This window comes from Cuculus canorus, chromosome 2 (genome assembly GCF_017976375.1).
Source record: "Cuculus canorus isolate bCucCan1 chromosome 2, bCucCan1.pri, whole genome shotgun sequence".
Lineage (NCBI taxonomy): Eukaryota > Metazoa > Chordata > Aves > Cuculiformes > Cuculidae > Cuculus > Cuculus canorus.
Window position 1 is genome coordinate 112,620,274 of NC_071402.1, and position 21,917 is coordinate 112,642,190.

The following is a 21,917-nucleotide window of genomic DNA, read 5'->3' on the forward strand; positions in this document are numbered from 1 at the left end:
AAATAGCAGGTTTAAACATCCCAATCCCAATCTTCGGGGAGTCTTGGCCACCAGGCTCCTGTGCCATTTGTCAGCTTTCCTCATCCCTTAACTGAACATCACCGCTCCTGCTGTGGCAGCCCTTGACCTGCAACCCTCAGCAACTTTCGTCTGGCTGACTTCATGTTGCAGAGAGAAAACACTCCCCACATCTGATCCCATCCCTCGAGAGATGCACAGATACGCCCGAAAACTCACCGTGTACCAATGTCAGCTATCTAGCTGCCCTTCTCCTCTCAGCCAGGGATTTCTTCTGCCGGTCGCTTGTCCTTTCCCCCCCTTTTCTCTCCCTCATGCCTTTTACATTTCTTCCACTATGATCCATTAAGTATTTACCGTCAGGGTAATGTGACTTTTCACACCAGCTTTCTGCATGCACTGCCCTGCAGACTGGGCTGGATAAAGCCTCTTCCCAACCCCAGCTGGCTGGACATCTCCCCCCCCACACCTTCCCCTCCCCTTTACATTACCCAAGCCAAGGATTCCTCTTTCCCTCCCTCTTTCTTTTTCCACCCCTCCCGCCTTCAGTGTAAACCCAAGACGCAGGATCCTGACGAAGGAAAGCACTCCTTGAAATCATCACCGCAGACCCGTTGTGAAAGTGCAGAGAAGGAGAGAAAAAAAGCTTCGGCAGCCAACCTCCTGTGGCTGAGGGCTTTGAAAGCAGAGCAATGGCTTCAGGCTCTCAGAGATTCTCTCTCACTTTTCTCCAGGGTGTAGGATCTGTCTTCTTCATCCTTCAGATCATCTCTGTTCAGGCTGATGGTGAGTCCCCCATTCAGTTTGGGCTGGGTTGCTATGGCTGGAATGAGAGCTGTATGTTGAAATGTCTTACTGCAAAAAACCACATTTTTTTATTTTTAATAAGAAACTTCAATACTCACCCCAGTTCGGGTTAGGAAATGTCTGATTCAGAGGTTTTTGGGACTCTACAAATAACCTGAAGTTAAGCAGAGAAAGGAAATAAGATCCCAGAAGGCTAAGATTATTTTATTACAAGAAAATGACAGGATAGTGAACTTTTCCAGAGGAAATAAGAATATGAAGAAGACTCAGCTACATTTTAGCAGAGCTCTCATTCTAATTAAAAGTGTCTTTTCTCCAAGGAACTTTCTTCTCTACCCACTTCAGATGCCCCCCAGTATCAATTTATATGGGCAGGTACTCAAGGAAGGGAAGACAAGAAGTCAAAAGCTTTTCCTTACAGCCTTTTTTGTTACCGCCCACGCTGAAGATGCCTGGTCACCTCTCTACATCTTTCATCTGTAACTCACTGCTGGGGGATTTGATCAGGGCATGAATTTGGCTGAAGCAGCAGCTACTGATTACTCTGAAACGGGACTTTTTACAAGGCTGATGATAATCCTAAATAGCTGCATCTCTTGAAAGTTTCTAGTAGCCTATTGCCCTCGTAATGGTTAAGCCTGTAGTAAAGAGTACCAACTCTCCTTAGCAAAACCAGGATTTATTTTTGAAACAACTGTGTCTTTTCCTGGGAGAGCAATGCTGAATGGCTACATTTTTTCACTCTCACAGCTGTGATAGATTTATGCCTGATCTCAGGATTTATTTTTTTTTTCGGCACACTGATCCTTTGCCATCGATGTTTGCTGCATTACACCAGAGAACAGATCTTAAACATTATAGGGCCATAAAAACCTCTTCTTTTTCTTCTTAAAGTACTTTTTCTCTTCAACCTAAATTTATTTCAGCTAATGACAAAGTATGGCAAAGGAAATGGAGAAAATTAATCTTGATTGTACGTTTCTACCATTTTGTGTAAAATACCCTTTATACAACAGAACTCTGTCTTGTAAATTTGAGGAAAAATATTTTTTATTATTAATAAAGGAAAAGAAATGTGTCAGGCAGCTGCACTGTGTTGCAGTAGGCAAGTCTGTAATTCTGATTTTCAGAAATACTCCTTCCTTAGCAAAATGCCTCTGAAATGAGGAAAAAATTGCAGACCTATGAAATAGAGTTGTCCACAGAACTTCAGAAAAGGGGACGGGACAGGAATAATTGATTTCCCTTCTTAAAAATTCTTCACCTGAAGAATTGCCCTATCTTTTCAAAAGCATTGCCCAGTTCGTATTATTTCTGCACCTTCGTGGTTCCTAAACAGAAAGGGAAAAAAATGTTGGAGATCATTTTAAGGCAGAGTTCGTGACCAATTTTAATTGTCATTCAACAGTTTGTCAAGTTTTCTTGACACATGGTAAATCAATTATGAGAATTAAAGGGTAGAATATCTGGAGTACATTACAGTTGTAGAGCATTCTTATAATACCCTAGTTTCCATTTTTATTTAACTTCTAATTATCACTGCAAAAAATGTGCAAATCCTTTATTAATATGTTATTCAGTGTGTTCTTCTAATATTAATGTCCAAGTAAATAACTGTAACACTGTCCTGTAAACCATCTGACTTATTAGACAGTGATGGAGAAGAAAACACGTTATGTGAACTTTAAGATTTACCACTGCACGTAGGCTTACGTATTTCAGAAGATCTGAGAGTATGAAACACGATTAATACTTTCTTTTAGATTCTGGCCTGATCCAAGCAGGAAACCCCCTTCTCATTCATGCAAGTTGTAGGTGAATATAAAATTGTGCTACTCTAATACATGCTGATGTCATTTAAGTGCCAAAGGACCATTCTGAGTGACACATATGGATGTGTGTATTTATTATTTTTAACTGAAAGTAACTGGCTGTTTTGCAAACCACTGAAGGGATTTTGAATTCACCTTGTAAAAACCCGGTGAAATTCAGACTGGCCCTTGTTACAGGCAAACCTCTGAAACTGGTTACAATATTTTTCCCTAAGGAAGACTTTATCATCTCACACACAAATAATGACAGAGAGAAGGCAATAAAACTGGAAACCATCGAAGTCTGGTGAACATGTAGAGCCTTGAAGCTTAATTGATCTCTTTTAAGTAGTTATTTACCACAGCACATATTGCTATAGTGCAGATAGACTCCAGAAAGACAGAAGTAAACGCTGAAATAAAAGGTAGCTTTGTTTTGCTTTGCAGTTTTTTTATGATTGAAATGTGCTTGCTCATAGCTATTGAGGTCAGGGTCAGACAGACAGCAGGCTCCTCAAGGGCTTATTCCTGCTCTGACTTACCATGGTGTGCCACTACTCTTTTGTGCAGTTACTGGGAAATAATACAAGCTATCGTGACGGGTCTCAACTAAACCAGTGCAAAGGCAGACTTGGGGGGAATTTCTTCGCATTTGCACCAGAGTAGGAGAACAAGGATGCAGCTTCATGCATGCTGCGAAGGAGTTGCCTCTGCTTTTTTTTTCTGAATCCCTCTCTTGTCTTTTCAAAGCAGCTAAAGTATCCGTGTGTATGAGCCATAGTTTTCTGCAGAGCACTTGCTCTGAGACAGAGCATGTCAGCAAGGAAATTATGACGATTCGTATGTCTTGCTACCACACTTCTAAGCTGAAAAAAAGCACTAAATGCAAACCTTTACTAATTGTTCCAGAGTGAAGTTAGCCTGTTGACTAGATTTGGATTACATGGAAGACCTCCCGGTCAAGCGAGTTGTCTGCTAGTGAACATCTATAGTGATTGCAGCATTTGCAGATGGAAGGATCCTGAGTCCAGAATGCTGGCTAAGCATCTGAGCTGCATACTTCTGACCTAGAACCAGATATGTCTGATGCCAAAGGCAGGGAAAAAAAACTACTATAAGCTTTCTTGTTACTTGCTTTGCACCCTTTTTGTAAAGAAAAGGAAAAAAGTATACTTCACCTCTTCTGCTTTGTCCAGACACTTGCCTTTGAGTAGCAGGTGTCTTAAGCATTTCAGGCTCTCACTTGCAAAACCAGCAGGTATGTTTGCATGTTGCGATAATAAATACATAAGCAGTTCCAACTATTTGATCCTAAAGCCTGTAGTAAAATTAAAATTTAAGCTCAAATTGAATTTAGCTGAGAAGGAACTCAAATGTGACCTCCCAGTCTTGCTCTTTTTCTGATGATGTAATATTTCAAGCAGTTTGAATCAAGTAAGTCATCACTCAACTTAGTTTCTCAAAGAAATCAACTCGACATTCATGAACACTAAGCAGAACTGGTAATTACCTAAATCTCTGTCTGTAATTTTACAGTTTTACTAAATTCTCCACCCTCACTCTTACAATCGTGACCATTGTTACACACAGCTACAGAACTGGAAGTTTCATTGCTCTTGAATTATAGAAGTGACCTTCCTTTCCTCCACTCTCTTTTACCTCAATTTGAAGTTTTTCACATTTAAGTAAAAATAAATCAAGCTGGAAATCCCTTCTATTTTGTTGAAACTGATTAGGTTTTATCCTTTGTACTAGTTAAGTATCATGTCATGAGATCAGCACACTGGGCATGCCTGTTAAAGTGCTTTCAGTTTATATTATTTCAGAAAAACTTTTTTTTTAATTTCAAAATACGTTTGGATATGCAGTTTAATGTTTCATCTTCAATCATGATGAAAATCCTGCTGAAGACATGAAGAACCTTGAACTCATTTCAGTGGGCTTTGAACCATGCCTATATGCCTCAGAACTTCTTGTTGTATCTGTTACTGCATTAGAATAAATTACCCAAACTCTGTCTTCTTCATAACCAAGAAAATTCTGCTAATTCCACTGGGATTCCTTAAAGTATGAAGAAACAGGTTTTGGACTGGTTTTATGTCTCAAGAGTCCCTTTTTTTGCACTTCCATGTATCTGATTGTAGGCAGCTCTTCAGTCTTGTAAGCGTAATAAGGTTCAGTTTTAAGAAGCTGAGTTTAGCAAAATTTGAGACTGGAAATCAGGCAGAGTGAGAGTAATGAACCATTGGAACAGTTTACTCCAAAGTGTGCTGTAAATTCTCCATTACTCGGAGTCATTGAATCATGACTGGATGCCTTTTGAAAAGACATGCTCCAGTTCAGCCATGAATTTTTGGACTCAATGGTGGAATTACTGGGGGAAATCTACAGTCTAGTTATGCAGGAATTAAACAAGGTGATACAAATGAATCCTAGCAGCTTTGAGGTCCACGCTTCTACATTTTCAATCAGATTGTATTGGATAACTCAAAAACTATATTCAGCTATTCCTTGTTGACAAAGTTTTAGGGCCAAACAATAATAGAAGTTGTTCTTTTATAAATATATCAAAATATAACCAACATTCTGTAATACTAGTGATCAGATGATGGTAGAAGCTACTGATATAATATAGGCTAGTCATTAAAGAGAGAACCTCTTTGTTTTCAACTGTGAATTTTTCTTGAGAGGTGTGGGACCAGCTGTTAATTTACTGTAGGAAGAATTATGTCCTATCATTTATGTCTTGCCAATAAAATTAAAACTTTGTCCCTGGCTCCAAAGGAGAACCCGAAGAAACTTATTGCAACAAACGGATTTTAATTATGAACCTGATAATTTCAAAATGAGCATTATGCCTCCTGACAAAGGCTGCTTTCCATGGATTTCCAGCTTAATCTTGAAGCCAAAGGAACTGTCTCTGTTTGAAAAGGCTTCAGAAAACTATGTAGAGTTTTTGGAACAAGTTTCCACATCACCTGTCTCATTATGGCATTATGGGAAGTAAGTGTTATGGAGCAGAAATGAAGGGAGAACGTTGAGGAGCTCAAACATGGTGGATGTTCAAAGGTGCCACAATCAAAGGCGTACTGCATTCTGCACATAAATAAACACAAAAACTTGATACTTCAGTCCTGCACCTTATGGAAATATGGTACAGTCTCAAGCTTAAAACCATACATTTAAAACAGAATTACAATACCTCTCTTGATTCTATTTCAGAAGTGAAACTGATTTCAACTACTTCACACTGTTATAACGTGCTAGAGAGAGGGGATACCATTGGAATTTTTCACAACCCCAGTACCAAAACTGACTGTGGAATGAAGTATGTGACATAAACCTTTTTTAAAAAAACCTTTACATTTCAAATAACAGTGATTTTACAAATTTACAAATATTTACAAATACTTCACTAGAACCCTCCAATACCAATCTTGAAAATTATACCACTTTTGAGATTAAAATTGAGGAAAATTAAATACATGAATACCTCAAGCATATTAACCATACCACTGTAAAGCGCAGAATTAAATTTTGGTGTTGTGGTCTTATTTATTTAAGAGGGTTTCCTGCTCTGATGTGCTTATGTATTTTTCCTATTATCATGCTAATATGGCTCCTATATTTTTTTTCTGTGCATGCCCCTCAGTAATGTGACACAGCTCAGGAAACTGGGGATCTAGGTGTTCCTTTGGTTGAGTGTCCGATAAGTGAACCTTACTTGCTATCATATTTTCTAAGTAAGAAATCGGACAAAACAGAGAGAACATCTTAAACACCAGGCTTCTAAAGCTTTTGGGACCTGCTTGGTCTGGTTAGTAGGTCATCTTATTTATCCACTTCTGGCTAACCAGAATTTCCTATAAAGCAGTTCACTATAATTTTCTCAACCAGTAATTCCTTCCTAGGTTCCCCTAAAAGCTATTCGTCTACACAATCTGGACATCTGAGATACATTTTTGAAGGATAATACTCTGTTTTCAAACAGCATCTTCATAGTTTCTATTTAAAAATAGTTTATCTGAAGTACTTGCAAACATCTAACAGCACTAATGGAAAGCTGTCTCAGCCTCAGTCTTTTACTCCTTTAAAAACGTAATTGGCAATTACTGGTAAAAAGATTAAATTATGAACTTAATTTCTTCTAATTATATGTTGATGGAACTCAATGGTTTTCCTTTCTTTGAGTCTTCTAACTAAAATATTAATGACTGGAAAATAGGACTTACTGCCACATCAAATTAACATTTATGGTTTAAGTCAGATGCTACGCAAACTTTCCCTATATGTCTTTGATGATAAATCTCAAACCTGACAGCCGGATTGTGAAATATAGAATGTGGGCAATTTTTAGTGGGGACAAAACCTCAGTAAAATATTACATTTAATCCCTCTTTACCTTTATTACTGAAAGTTGTTCCACAATTTAGGAATCATTGTTTAAAAACATCCTTCTGCTTTTTTATCTTTCTCTACCTCAGGCATACTTTGCTATGTCTATTCATGGCTTTAGTAGCCTATGTTAGAGTCATGTGCACTATTTGGGACATTTTGCAAAGAACCCTGAGGGTTTGGTACTCAGGACTGTAGAGGTTTGCTTTTTTCACCTCTCTGTGTAAACTCCCCTGTTCTAATTACAGTTCATGGTATTGACTATAGTTGAGAAGCAAGACACATTGTAGTCTAGCGGTTAGGACACTGATCTGTGCTTCTGGGTTACATTCCTTGGTCAACTACTGCTAACTGCGTGAGAAGGTTGTTCTGGGTACTCTGAATTTCTGTTTCTTCTTGTCATTGTTTGTCCCTCTTTATTTGCTTATCTGCCCAAGTCAGAATTACTTCTTACTCTGCGTAGGTAGAATTCCCTTCAAAGTAGGATTCTTCATCAGGACTGATCTGTGCTCATTAGCTAATGTAAACACAAATGATGTACTGGCTTGAAAGAAACTTGGCGTTTTTTTGCGGCAAGGGCTGTGATTCTTGTAGTGGATTAAACTATGCTCAGGTGAGAACAGAAAGCTGTCAGGGACAGACCTACCCTGTATCAATTCTCTATATTTAGGATTAAGCTCATATTTATCAATTTGTTGAAATCATATATGATAGGGGCACCGCTAGGTACAGAATCAGTCTGAAGGGGTCCTGCTACTCTTCAACATATCCCACAAGTGTGAAGCTAGCTATATAGTGAGAACTTGGTATGTGCTAGAAGCTATGCATTGATCTAACCATTACCACTAATCTACGCTTGAAATAAGACATAATACGTATTTCCAGGCATTTACTGAATGAACAATGCTCAAAAGTTGTCTTCCTGCACCTGCAAGCAACCTAAACCTGTACCTTTGAAATCTAGAAGATATTCTGAGGGATGTTGTCTTCAGAAAGAAGATCCTTTTGGCAATTTACATGTCAGCACCATAAAATGTCGCATTGTTTCTTTCTTTTCCTGGAGACATCCAACTAACATGTTTATTCCATAACCCAGTAACTTCTCAAACTTTATTGCCAAGATCCCAACTGCCCTGTTCTCAGTCTCCAAAACCTCTGACCTGCACCCTTGCAGCTTTCACAGTGTTAGATAAATTAAAGTAAAACAAACTGAACTGAAAACAAAAATAGCACAAGAAATTGTTGTGCTAAATATGTTCTCATGCTCATTAAAAAAAAAGCCTTTTATTAAAAAAAAATCCATCCGTCTTTCTAGAAAGTTAAGAAAATAAAGCGGCAGCATTTAGCACAAATTGCCATAAAATTACCTTATATTTATTTTAGAGATTAAGTGTAATTCTATTTCTGATGTGGAAGAGTGAGTTGAAATACTGGATTTTAGATTTTGCTTACTTTATAGATGCAGTTCTTACAAATGTAACTATAAGATGCTTAGTAATAAGTTCCAGTGTTATAGCCTACAGGAGATGTTCTGACTCTGACTACACGTGCATACGAGTGAGTATTGTGCTTTCTTTCTCCACAACTGAAGCACAGACCCATGAAGGCAAGACAGGCTTTTCACATGGGCTGGAAATTAATTGGGGCTTAAGCCATATTGCTTTTCTGTTGATGAACACAACTAAATGAAAAGCAAAGCAAAGATATTTACAGTGTTGACTAAATTACTCATTCCAAGAAGTAGATTTCTTCTTAAAATTAATTTAGTAAAAACAAGAAGACTTTGTTTGTTGATAACTTGAAATGTTTTTGTTGAATATGTGTTGAGTACAATACTAAGAGGAGTGATGTCTCCTTTCTTGGTGCTACAGGGAAAGTGTTTGCACTTGAGTCCAAGAACAACTCTCAGGGTCTGGATTTAGCTGAAGCTGAGAAAGCTTGTGTTGACCTGAGTGCTCGCTTAGCAACTGCAGAAGAACTGAAAAGGGCTGTTCTGGACTGTTCTTTCACTGGCTGCACCACAGGATGGCTCGCCGGTGGCTCCGCTGGGTAAGGACAATGACATAACCCTTCCTGATAATTATAATGACATCTGCCATGCGCATTTTCCACTTTGACTAAGAATATTGCTAGAAAACACTGGCCACAATTCAAGCACTGTGACATGTAGCTAAGTACACCACTGCTTCCACAGACTCGATTTTGTACAGTTAATATTGCAGGGACACAAATACTTATCAGTCTCAGATCATGTATTTCATGGATCTGAAGCAATTTCCTCTTCCTCTTTCCTTCTGAATTATTTTCTTGCAGTTTCTTTCCACCTGGTCTGCAGTGGGGTGCTGAGCCCTAAAGGAGTTTACCTGCTGAGGACATAGTGCTGGAATATCAGTGCTCCCACTGACTCTGTTAGTCTCTATTCAGCAAGAAGCTCAGCAAACTGAGCTTCTTATGGAAACTATGTATGCGTCTCAGGTATTTATGGGTGTCTAAATTGACAACAACATCTTCAGATAGGTATGACTTTAGATGTACTTACATTTGATAGTGTAAAAGTCATAGAGAGTTTGTTGAAAAAGCTCACTGGGGGCTAATGCTATCACTGGGTGTGTTGGATTGTATTATTTGAGGTAGCTCAGGTGAATCGACATGGCACTAGGCTGAGCTTTGCCTTGCATGCCTCAGGAACGCGCAGACAGGTTTCATCTTTGACAAAGAGACCAAATCATAGAAAATTCAGTTAAAAAAAAACAAACACAAAATGGAGGAGCTAAGGTTTGGCATGAATGTCACATGTCACTGAAACTGGTACCATACAGGAATTGCCCAGAAGGAGCACGAGTAGATTCAAAGCCCCTTCTCTCCTGGTTCTTTCCTTCAGCAGGCTTACCAGCCACAGCCTTAGCATAATATATATGTTCATTTCCATGAGGAGCTTTACAAAGTTCTCATGAGTTAGGGGGTAATATATAATATACTGTCAAAGTCCAGGGGTGATAAAGTTTTGTTTCGTCAAGATACTGTTTCCAAGTTCCCAAACTTTAGTGTATTATTGGATTTTGTGATACTTAGCAGTTATTTAAGCAAGCACTGCTGATTGCATATTTTTGGTGATAAGGTTCCCAAAGGACAGAAAATTGCTACTATTAATGAAAGGTGATATTTAAACAACTTTAAGCAAAAGCAACTAGTACCAGTGATCATTTTTTTCCAGGTGAAAAATTGTTTGAACATTGATTCATGCGAACTTTGATCATTAAAAAAAAAAATCCGGGAATCTCTCAGGATATGAGAAAGTGATCTAAAATCTAGCATTTTTTTTCCCTAAGCCAGTTGTTGAGATGTCTGGGAGGCTGAAGAACCAGGAAAGCTATCCATCGCTACAAAATGCATGGCGAAGTTGTTGTACAGGTTCTTTTATACAGCCTCTGTATTACAGAAGTAAGGAATGATGATGAGTAGGAGAATAAACCATCTATCTTTTATCTAAGTAATACCACTAGTTAGTCCCGAGAGATCCTCAATTAATTACTGCAGCACTGGAGCTACAGCTGTTAATAGACAAGTTGTGGACCTATCTCAAAATAGCTTCAATATCAAAATTGTGTACAATGACAGTATAATGTGATAATGTACACATCATCATACCAACCTGAAGGAATGAAAGATTTTTCATCTCTTCCAACTTTCTGTACTCCATTCCTTCAGTAAACCTGTCCATGATAGGGAAGTCTCTAAACTATTTGCCAGAAAGGATATTGTAGGGATATATCAGCCTGCTGTTGCTCTGCAGTCACCATATCTGAACTTCACTGGAGAGCTTCACCAGACAGAATAGTTCTTCAGAGCTGGAACTTTATACTCTTTTCTGTGGTACAATTTTACCTGTGGCTGGGTAAGCATCAGAATGTACGTTACTTGGTTTACTGAGCCGGATATTTTTGACTCCGGGGCAAACCAGGAAAAGTATAATGCGTAAAAAGGTTATACTGGTTTCTCTGTTAGTTAACGCATCTCTGGAGAGGAAATGAGCAGTCCAGGGCAAAGCATGCAAATGAGACAAAGTTACTCAAGCTGGACAAGCTCGAGTAGAATATAAACATTTTAGAGGGATTTAGATGAATGGGCAAAACATTGGTGAATGAAGTTCAGTGATAACACATGCAGGAGGATTACGCAACCTACTTAAAAATACTTTTCTGGGTTTTGATTTACTTCTGCCAGCCTAGGAAAGATATGAGGACCTTGCTATGGACAGCACAAATAAAACCTCTGTCAAACTGCAGCTGTAGTAAAAACAAATAAACAAACAAGGAATCAAGTTGCCAAAATACTTAGGGAATGGGAAGGACAATGTGAAAAATGCATGCATATATATTCACACATATAGGTTGGTGTAACAGCCTCCTTTGGAATATGTTATGTAGTACTGTTTACCATATCTTAAGAAATGTACTAAAAGAAGCTCAACAAAATGGCTCAAGAATGATTAAAGGAATGTAAAAGCTATCAAGAAGGGACTAAAAATATTTTACAGAATTAGTTATGTAACTTAAAAAAATATGTCTACACTTTCCTATTGAACACTTTGGGCATTCACTTGATAAATGGCAACATCACAGCAAGGATAAAGGGTAGCTGGTAGATAGAAGAATCTCAATCCTCACTCAGCTGATTTAACATGGAGAAGGGAAGGCAGGCTTCACAGCATGCCCAGAAGGTTACAGAAACAGGCACAATTATTTACAAAATAAAGGACTCTTCACAGGGCACACCTCGGATTATTCATCTGGATGGACCCCCACATCTTTGAATGTGGTGGCATGGCCCAGGGAGAGAAGTGATCTCCTCACGTTTGGCAGATCCAAAACTGTTAAGGCCTTTGCAGGTTGGATCTAAAGCCTTGGATTCCTCCCAGCAGCTGACTGGAGTCCAGCGCAGATCACAGAGCTTTGGTCTAATATTCTCCCATATCCTCTTGGACTGTATGAATCAGAAATGAGATGAATAGGAGGGAACATGATAGAAGAAGTTCCCAGTTTCGGAAAGAATGCAGTTTATTTTATTTATTTGGTGCCCAGAAAGTATCCCAGTCTTTCCCCTGAGGAAAAATGTATTAGACATTGGCAGTAGAAGTAAACACAAACAAATGATATGAGTGAAGACATTAAAGTATTGCAGAGTTTCTGACATGCTTTAGTCCTCCTTCCACCACACAGACTTAAAAATGAACAGGAGCTCTAGCAGAGATGTAAAGACTTTTTCACCTCCACATCGTTTCCAGGTTTTGCACAAGTCAGTGATTTGTTCTCTTCTTATGGCTATTTTATGATCTTGGTGACTAATTACAATCTCACTCCTAGTAAATACACCCATCACTGTTGGCTGTTGTGTCCTTATTAGTTTTACAGCCAAATCAGGTCCTGGAAACCCATGGGAGTTTCTCCTGTTATGAATGAGGCACATCACTGAGTCAGTGTGAGCGTGTTGATACTGCCTGCTCTCTGGGCAGTGCCTCTTCTATGGGGAAAGAGGAGAATTGGGTTTGAAGAACTAGCCGAGTTTGGGTGACTGTCAGATTTCTGGTGACTCGTATGTAAATATGGATCCATATGTAAGCACACAAAGATTCTGAGATTGTGTTAGGTCATCTTCTGTTTGATCCACTGGGGTTGTGGCTTCCCAGCTCATTCCAACCTACTTCTTACTGATCCACTTCAGTGACTGTTGCCTACTCAGCTGTCCTGGTAGAGGTAGTTGGCTCAGGTCTATCTTTAAGTCAGAAGAGAACAGAGTGGGCAGACAGTTAGGCTGTTAAAAATATTGTTCTGCATAGAGTGATGCTGGTGGAAGAAGACACCGGTCTGCTGGTGGAGATGCTCATATTGCTCTCTCTAGCTTGTTTTAGTCCCTGAAAAGTGGGCTAGCCCGAACAGCAGGTCTCGACAAAACTTATTCACTTCAACTGATGTAGGATGGAAACTGCTGAAACAAATAGATCCCTGCCAGTATATCCAAAGAGACAATAAACTGAGTGGTTTTGTGGTTTGAGCAGCCTGGAACAGAACCTCTTCCACAGGCATAAGAAGATGGTTTTGTCTTCCACTTTCAGTCGTTAAGACCAACTCAATTCAGAGTTCAGGGCTGTTCACAAGGGGAAGTCAATGGCAGATCCAAGGGCTTGGGCACTTTTAGAGAAGAGCCACTGACGAGTTGATAGGGGTAAGAGGATAAGGGGTAGCTTATTTTAGCAGTCCAGAAGTAAACCATTTACAAGTCAATCCTGACACATGTAACTTATAAAGCACTGCACATTGTTACATATCAGGAAATGAGATGTTGTTAGGCAGGTCTCATTTGTCAGATGATCTCTAATAACTATTCATACTAAAAATGACACTCTTATGACTTATTTGCATGTCAGACAAGTGAGTCAGAGAAACCAGTAAGTGATCTGCCAGAATCTAAATGAAAAAAAGGTGGCAGAGTTCTCTAAAGGGCTCTCACTGCTATCTTTTGAATTCAGATGTTGTACTGGCAAACCTTATGTCGAGTCCTCCAGCACCAGGCAGCATGTCCCAAATGGTCTTGTGTTCATTTCTGGCATTTTTAAATTTGGAAAGTGAACATGACACAAATTTTCTTATGATCAGCCACTCACACAGAATGTTAAAAAGCATCTATTTATTTTAGAAATTGTAAACATCCTCAACAGCTTGTATTAAGATATTCATAGCTAATTTATTCACTTCCATCACTTTTCTAGCACTGGAAAGCTGAAGCTGTCATATTCCCTATCCCATTCCTCATTTGTCTAGTAAAGGATGAAACCCTGTGTCTCTTCTATAAGGTCTTCGAAGCTTTGCATAGGCTTTCTGTTCCGTGACAGACCTCCTGCAAGGCAGTCAACCTGTTCCTTCACATGAAATTGCCCTGGGCTGGTTCCTGCCCAGTGCCTGGAGGCTTTATTTCAGGGGTGATAACTCAGGAGTGAGCAAGCAGAGTCAGCTAGAATCAGCCTTGCTATGGGAGTCAGAAGACTGGGGTTCTTTTCTTGGCTGACCACAGACCAGATGTTTGCTGCTAGGAAAATTACTTCATGTCTATTTTTCCTTCCTTTTGTTAGCTCTTCTGGTTTTGCAGTAACTCCTGTTGAATGCTTCTACAGTGTCAAACACAACAGGGCCCTCACTGCAGATGACACCAGTGGGAAATACAATAATAAGACTCAGAAATAATATTTCACAAGACTACCTACTTCTTTTTCTGCCTACTGCATGGAGCTTGCCCAGCACCTGGCAGCAGGGTAATAACAGCATATTTTTGGGGAAAGAAAAAAGCAATATCCAAGGAAACAGAGAAGGGTCAGTTGCTAACCAGGTGAACTGGCTCTAACAGGCTCACTTGCTTATTTACAGAGAAGCAGTCCTAACGGCATATCAGTGTGGCAAGCTCTCTGTTTTATTTCAAGGCTATGCTCTGCTGTCTGGTGATAATGCATATGAATTTGTTCCCAGACATGTGTATGAGGCAGGTCAATTAATTCCCTTCAAGAGAAAAATCCAGACATAGTTGACAGGACGTGGTCTGATTCAAAATACTAAAACTGGTTATGAAACTGTCTGAGGAGGTCTTGCACTCTGAAATGCCTTCATGTCGCAAACTATAGTCCCACAGCCTGCAGCTGGTGTCATGCTCTGCTAGAAGATGACGTTGTCTTCTCATTGTTTCTTGTCAATCATCTGAGAAGGTCTCAGAAAAAAAACAAAGTAGTTGTGTTTCACGAATAGGCATTTCTACGTGAAGCTCAGTCAAGAGAGTTGAATTTAATGTAAGGCCAGTTTACTCCAAGGAATGACATCACTGAGAAACGTGGACATGAGCCACTTTGCATCAGCTTTGAGGGGGATGTGAATCTTTTCTTGGCACATCCTGGGAAGACAGCATGGGCAAAATATGACAGCCACGGTTCTTGTAAAACAGACAGCTCAATAATTGAAGATTTTTTTTTTAGAAAATGTACTTTTTCAGGAAAAGCATCCCACAGAAGAAAATAAATCTTCAATGTATTTTCTAGGACAAGTACCCAAAACACCATCTGCTAAACATAGACAGACAGTCTTCAGACGAGCCATTTACTTAGCCGGGATGTGCATTTTTAGACTGAATTTCTACCAGGAGGGATTTTTTAATGAACTTGGAGGGCTTTAGCAAAACTTTAGCAAACTTTGGCACAAAAAGTAGGGTTATGCTAATGAACTTAGTCAATATCAGAAGACTAGAACTCATTGTTAAGACCAGGGAAAATAAAAACATTGAATGGGAAAGTAGGCCTGATTTCAGATACGAAGTAATAGAAATGGAATGAAATGTAACAGTATCACAAGAAGACTAATAGGAATTTCTGCCTTAAGCTAGCAGTTCAGGTGGAAAAGGCAGAGAAGGAGAAAGAGCCGGGTGTACAGAACACAGGATGGCAGTAAGCCTGCTGTAAAATAAAATAACTCACATAAAGTTTGTGAAAAAGGAAAAGCAGTTCTCCTCAAAGACATCCAGCAGTTCTTCCAGGAGTGAGAGGGCAGCACTGAAGGACTTGAATGAGGCACTGGAAAGGGACCACCTGTAATTCTTGATGTCCAAACTTGGAAGAGATAAACTCACATTAAGATCGGTCTTAGAAAGCACCTCTCTTATGATTGAAGGTGATCAGTTTGTTTAGCTCAGCAAAATGAAGGCAGAAGAGTTATCTGCCTACTTTTAGCAAATGAACAAAAGTGACTGACACCAGGATTTAAACTTCCCAGTTAGTTCTTACGGGCTGATTTTTGTAAATCTTTTAAAAAACTTAATTTATTTTCCCCTGTTTTACAATGTCTGTAATATTTAGTCCTATCTGAAAGCCTTTTGTCTGGGAATTGGGCTTCTTTGTAAACTAAAGCACTCTGCAAATATTTTTGTGTTTTTTTAAACTGTTTGGTGACTAATCAATAATACCTGGTATGAGAGCCGTGGACTAAATAGGAGCCCATAAAATGGAATTGAATAAAACCAACTTTCAAGTGACACTTGCTGTTTCTTTGAGCAGCCACCTAGTCAGGAAGCAACATGATTCTCTACATGCGCTAAGAATGCTCAAATTATATGTACATAGCGATATTATAGTAAAATGGCTATATAAAAACTTTCATACTAATCTACAGTATGAAAGTCTGCATGAATGGACGGTATTTATTTAATGAACAGAGGCCTTACTATTTCAGTACAATTTTAAGCACAAAAGGCTGCATTTTCGTGTGTATTTTTAAGAATCTAAAGGATATTGGTTCTGCCTTGGTAAGACCTCTTTTTGACATTTCCAGTGGCACTATTGCTGTTGGAATGTCTTCATGTCACACTTAGCAGCTGCTTTCTTTGGGTCACATCCAGCCAAAATTAGCCTCTATAGTTACCAGTCAATTGACTTTCCAAAGCCCACCTGTGCTCCCCTTCATGACTTTTCAAGGAAATTTTCTTCCCTTTGGTAATTGTGAACATGTCATTTACATTTTATTCCTCATCAGAGCCAGCTTTATAATTTGCAGTTTCCCAAACTACAGAAGGGAAAGACTAAGAATAAAAATCTTCTAGTTTGGCTTCCAAACTACTGATTTTTTTTCTCTCACCTAGTTACTGAAACAGAAGTGGTAAAGCCAACCCATGAAAACAATTAGCACAGGATGTTAAAGATTTATCTTGACTGAGAAAAGTGATGAAGTTTTTAACTTTCTAATTAGGGGAAGGTTTCTTGTAGTTATATTATGTTACGAATCAGGCTTTCACAGTGCTTCAGCTAACACATTGTTGACGATGTTCTTCTGAGTTTAACATATTCATATGCAAGTTCATACTGCTATGAATAAATGTCATAAGACCATTCTGACTCAGTTCGGTGAATTTATTGACAAAGACTATGAAACTTGCAATCAATTGGCAGATAATGTAGTGACTACAAAATATCCCAGTCCCACCTACTGGATTCTGTGCTGATGGACGATGCTATGTCATATAAACTCAGCTGTTAACTCCATATGTTTTAAATTAGATTCACAGAAAAAAGTATTACAAAATTACTATGTAATTATCTTAGAAAGCAGACATGGATACCAGTGGGAACTACTGTTAAAAAAATAGATAATTTACATATAAATAGTATGTGTTTATTTTATATATTATGTATACAGGTATATATCTTTATTATACATGCATATATACAACATATAAAATTAAGTATCATTAGTATGGATGATATCTTTAATAATACATATTACATAATGGCATAAAATGGTATGTTGTGAAATAAATACTATACATGACAGCTTCTTTGCTGTTTCCTTCTTGAATGGAGGAATTAGGAGAAGTGCGAAATACACAGATTACTCATTGGTTACATAAGAGATCAGAAAAAATTTACCCAGTGCAAGAGTAAGTGGAAGGCTTCTAGAAATTGCTTCTAGAAATGTTCTCCTTGTGTGTGCACATGATAAATGCAGCATCTGAGTCATGGCCCAGGAAAACACTGATCAGTGTGGCCAAGCTCTGAACTTTCTTTCAGGGTAGGTACAGAGGAAGGACCGTTATTTGTTCATAGTTGGAGGAATCATACAGCACAGCAGAAATTAAGCTGAAAGTCAACATAGGGCAGAGTCCCTGTGGTCTCTCGTTTTCCCTTTTGAAAGGAGAGGAGGCATCAGGAAGCAGGTTGTCCTTCTTGGTGGGGTAGAGGTGGGCAGAGAGGATTATCAGTAGCTTTTGGCTTGGCTTCTAGAGGATCTGAAAGAGACACTTCCCATCAGAGAGCAGGGGCTGTTGTCAACAACACAAACCTCTCTCTTTTTCCAACTGTTTTTTTACATTACTGATAGTATATAGTACTTCCATGGTGTGTAACAATAGCATGTGGGATTGACTTTTACACTGTGATTGTGAGTTCATGGCCGCATGACACTAATTTTCACAGGTATGTGGATGTTTCAAGCAGATGTGTATTAAATGTAGAGGATTATTATGGATGATCTGCAGTCTAAACTCAGTATGTTTCTTCTGAGCACGTCTGGTTTCATAAAAGAGAGTTCATTTTTCATTTTCCTTCATAAAAGGAAAAATAAAATTGCATCTATTTCTTAAATGCAAGGTACAAAATCATGCATTACACTGCTCTAAGCAACAGATTACAATGAGTAATGAGCAAGTCTAAGTTCAACTATTACATGAAAGTAGTAATAAATAGAATTAAACTTTCCTGCACAGCTACAGTCTTCTAAATGGCTGAATATGCAGATGTACCCCCAGACAAAGTGTAAGGTTTACGGCATTCTTTCAACTATAATGCAAGCCCCCATGCAACAATTCAAAATAGTAAAGAAATGAACTAGGCAACACATTTCCACAACCTCTCAGTAGGGTGCTGGAAACAGTAGGGAAAATGTACAAATTTTTTGTTTCTTATTTCAGCTGCTGATGAAGAAATGTTAAAATATGTTCAATTCTGAATGGATGACCATTGTTCGGTCCTCAAATGAAAAACGTAACAAAGTTAAAAGCATCAAAACCTACCTTTTAGAACTAAGAGAAAAGTGCATATATTTAATCCATAATTATGGGTGAAAACCTAGCATTTTAGGATTAGGTAAATATATACCCACCCTCAAGCACTCAGAGAAAAGAGCCTATTATTGCATATTTTCAGTCATACCTTGAGTCCTACTGACTGCAAAGATGCTATTTCTATGTGAAAAGGATTGCAGGTCTGATCATTAGACCCATTACTGAGCAATCTTGACGCTCCTTTCAGCAGTGTTAATAACAGCTTGCTGAAGATGTTTAAAACCTGCAGGACTTATTTCATGATGGAAAAGTACTGACAGAGAAGGAGAAATGGAAGAGATTAAATAGACTTTTTCCTTCTTTTTTTTTTTTATTTTTTTCATGTGTACAAGACCTGATTTCTTTCATCTCAGAAAAATTACATTGTAATATTTTCAGGTTTAATCAGATCAATTTTAATACAATGAAAATCCAAATCTAAGACCTAAGTGGAAATTTCACTAGGGTTTACTCTGCTGTAGGAAAAAAAAGAAATAGATGTGAAGAGCAATTTTTAAGCTTCATGTAGGAAAAAAGTTTAGTGAGAAAGACATATAAAAAATCTCAAAGCCTTTCTTTATGTTTAATGCTAAAACTACGAGCAAGATGCACTTTTATAAGTTTGGTCTCATTGGACAGCAGTTAAGAAATTCCCTTAAAATTAATTAACTAATCAGTATATTATATCAGTTACAAACTTCTAAGTCATTGTACATTGTACAGCTTCCAAGTATTGGGAATTATATTCCTTGGTTGAGCACAGAAAGGAATGTGACCAGATTTTCAGACACTAGAGTTTTAGGATGGTAACAATCTTCAAAACAGATTTTTTTAAGAGCGTCTGAAATCTGAAGCATACAATCATAGGCAAAATGCACAAATTTTTAAAGACATGTCTGCTCAGAATTTCAAAGCATAAGTGATCTGGTTACCTCAGTGACTGAGTAGTTATTGGGAAGATTAAGGCTGGTAAGTCACTTTTTGAAGGGAAATATAACTGTTTTATTCAATTTGGCCTTGTAAGACCTGATGGAACAATATGTGAATACCTGCAAATGTTTTCTAATTGATGGCCTCATTCTCCCTGTCATCTGAAGTGTCCTTGGCAGATCAAGTGACTTTTGTCTAGGTGCTTGATTACCGACTTAGAGGACTTAGACTTTAAATGCATTAAATTCTAAAAGAATTTTATTTTAAACTTGTATGAACAATATTGTCCTTCAAGTGACCCCTAAAAATCAAGGGTGTTTGCCTTACAAATGAAACAGATTTGATTTGAAATCACAGAGGAACTTTCAATAGCAAATGATATCATGTCATTTTCCAGAGCGGAGCTGTGATAGGAACGAGTCTGGTATGTCTACATGACCACCACCATATGTCTCACTTCATGTTGCTTTTGCTTGTTTACATTAAAAGAACATTGAAGTTGGATATTCAACTTCTCAGAGGCTAACGCATGCCACAGTCAAGACGGTCTGTGCAATCATAATTCAGGCCACTTGTATAAATCAATTGTACAGTATTTAAGTGCATGATCAAGTACTAGGTTCCCACTGTATCTTTCCCATGCTCAATGTATGAGCTGTTAGTCAACTTTTATTTTATTCCCAAAACTGAGTGCAGGACTGACAGTAAAATTAGTTCAACCACTGCACAATACAAAATGATAAATTTCCTCACCCTGGAAGGATTCCTCTGTGGAAAGCATTTTTGTCGTGCTTTCACTAGAGTAGCTGACTGTGCAACTGTTCTACTAACCTGCTGTCTACAAAAAATAACCCCCACAACATTAATATCCAGCTGCAAAAATTTGGGTTGAATTCACTTTCCCAGCCTTTGTAACCTTCAGTGTAACGGTATACCCAGTGTTTTCTACAACAAACTGTCTTCTATTTCTTAGATTTAAGCAGCCAGTATGGCTGAGAGAACAGATAATTAGTAATCTCTTCCTTCATGTTCAGCATCTACAGAGTTGTAAAACCAAGTATAGATTAATTACATTTGTTCAAGCCTACAAAGGGCAACAGGATGGTTTAGGTTCCTCCGAGTAGCAAACTAGAAGAAATGGGGTTTACGCAAAGGTGGGAAATTACTATTAAAAGAAATATAGATGTTTTTCTTCCAAGAACTCAAGATTGATTTTCTAAGCTTGCTGCTTACTGCTTAGCCTTTGAGCAGTAAAATACACAACCTTAATGCTTTTCTAATGCTAAATGCTGCTAATTTCTAATCTTTCAGACCAAATCTTGAGCTTTCTATTCATTTTTATCCAGGTGCCATTGGTGGGAATCTGTACTGCTGGAATGTGAGAGCAGAATGTGGCCTGAAATACTCTGGGACTCGAACTGATGTTTAGAATGATTGCAGAATGTAATGAGATAAACAATCTTTATTGCTTCCTATGCCTTGAACTCATCTAGAGCAAATATTTTTTAATTACTTCTAATTCTCCCTAGGATTTTTGCATGTATTTTCCTACACTAATGCCTTATGTGCCAACTCTTAAATGGTTAAGCAGTGGGAAAAGCCTGACTACTGTGACAAAAGATGTCCAAATTTCACCTGCATACACAACTCCAGAAGATTTCTGATTATATTTTTTCTTCTTCTTTATTTTAGGACAATTACATGCAGAACGACGGGCAGCAAACAGCAGAGTGTGAAAGCCATTGATGTTAAAATCGAAACCAATACCTTTGTGAATGACCAATATGATGCTTTTTGTGTAAAGGATGAAGGTCAGCACTGATATAGAATTGAAATAATGCACAGTCATTGCTGTCTTGCATCATTAAGTGTTTTTCCTTCTGTTTTTGTACTGCAGAGAGGCAAAGAGGGAATATTAAGGAATAAATCTTTATAGTAAATGCCTGCTAAATGAGTCAACTGCTACAAAGACATTGATTGCAGGAAATAAATTGTCTTTGCTGCAGTTTAGCGAGTGCAAACGGCACCGTGGGTCTTGGAAAACCCATTTTGGTGTTCATAGAACATACTGCATGGAAAAAAATATATCTGACCCCAATATATCTGAGATGCCTGAAGTACCTCCCATACTCAGCACTGTAACTGAATGTAACTCAGAAGGCTGGCTTGCAGCCCCAAAACACCGCACTGCTGCGTATTTATCAGTATATAACATTTGTATGCAGATAACTTTATTGCCTTAGTTTTATTTTTGGTTTGGCTTTTTTTTTCTATTCGTTAACATGTGTAGACCAGCCTGCTGGGAACTCTGAGATATCATGGATGATTCTGAAG

At 38.3% G+C, this 21,917-nt stretch overlaps 1 protein-coding gene across 1 annotated transcript in view; it reads left to right on the top strand.

Moving 5' to 3' along the window:
* The first annotated feature begins 529 nt into the window (after nt 1-529).
* Nucleotides 530-21,917, top strand: part of SUSD5 (sushi domain containing 5) — a 42,134-nt gene continuing 20,746 nt past the window's right edge. Inside the window, exons 1-3 of the mRNA XM_009556707.2 lie at nt 530-804; nt 8,903-9,080; nt 21,276-21,394. Of these exons, the coding sequence (XP_009555002.1) occupies nt 711-804; nt 8,903-9,080; nt 21,276-21,394 (391 nt within the window). The 5' untranslated portion in view covers nt 530-710. The remainder of the gene's footprint in view (nt 805-8,902; nt 9,081-21,275; nt 21,395-21,917) is intronic.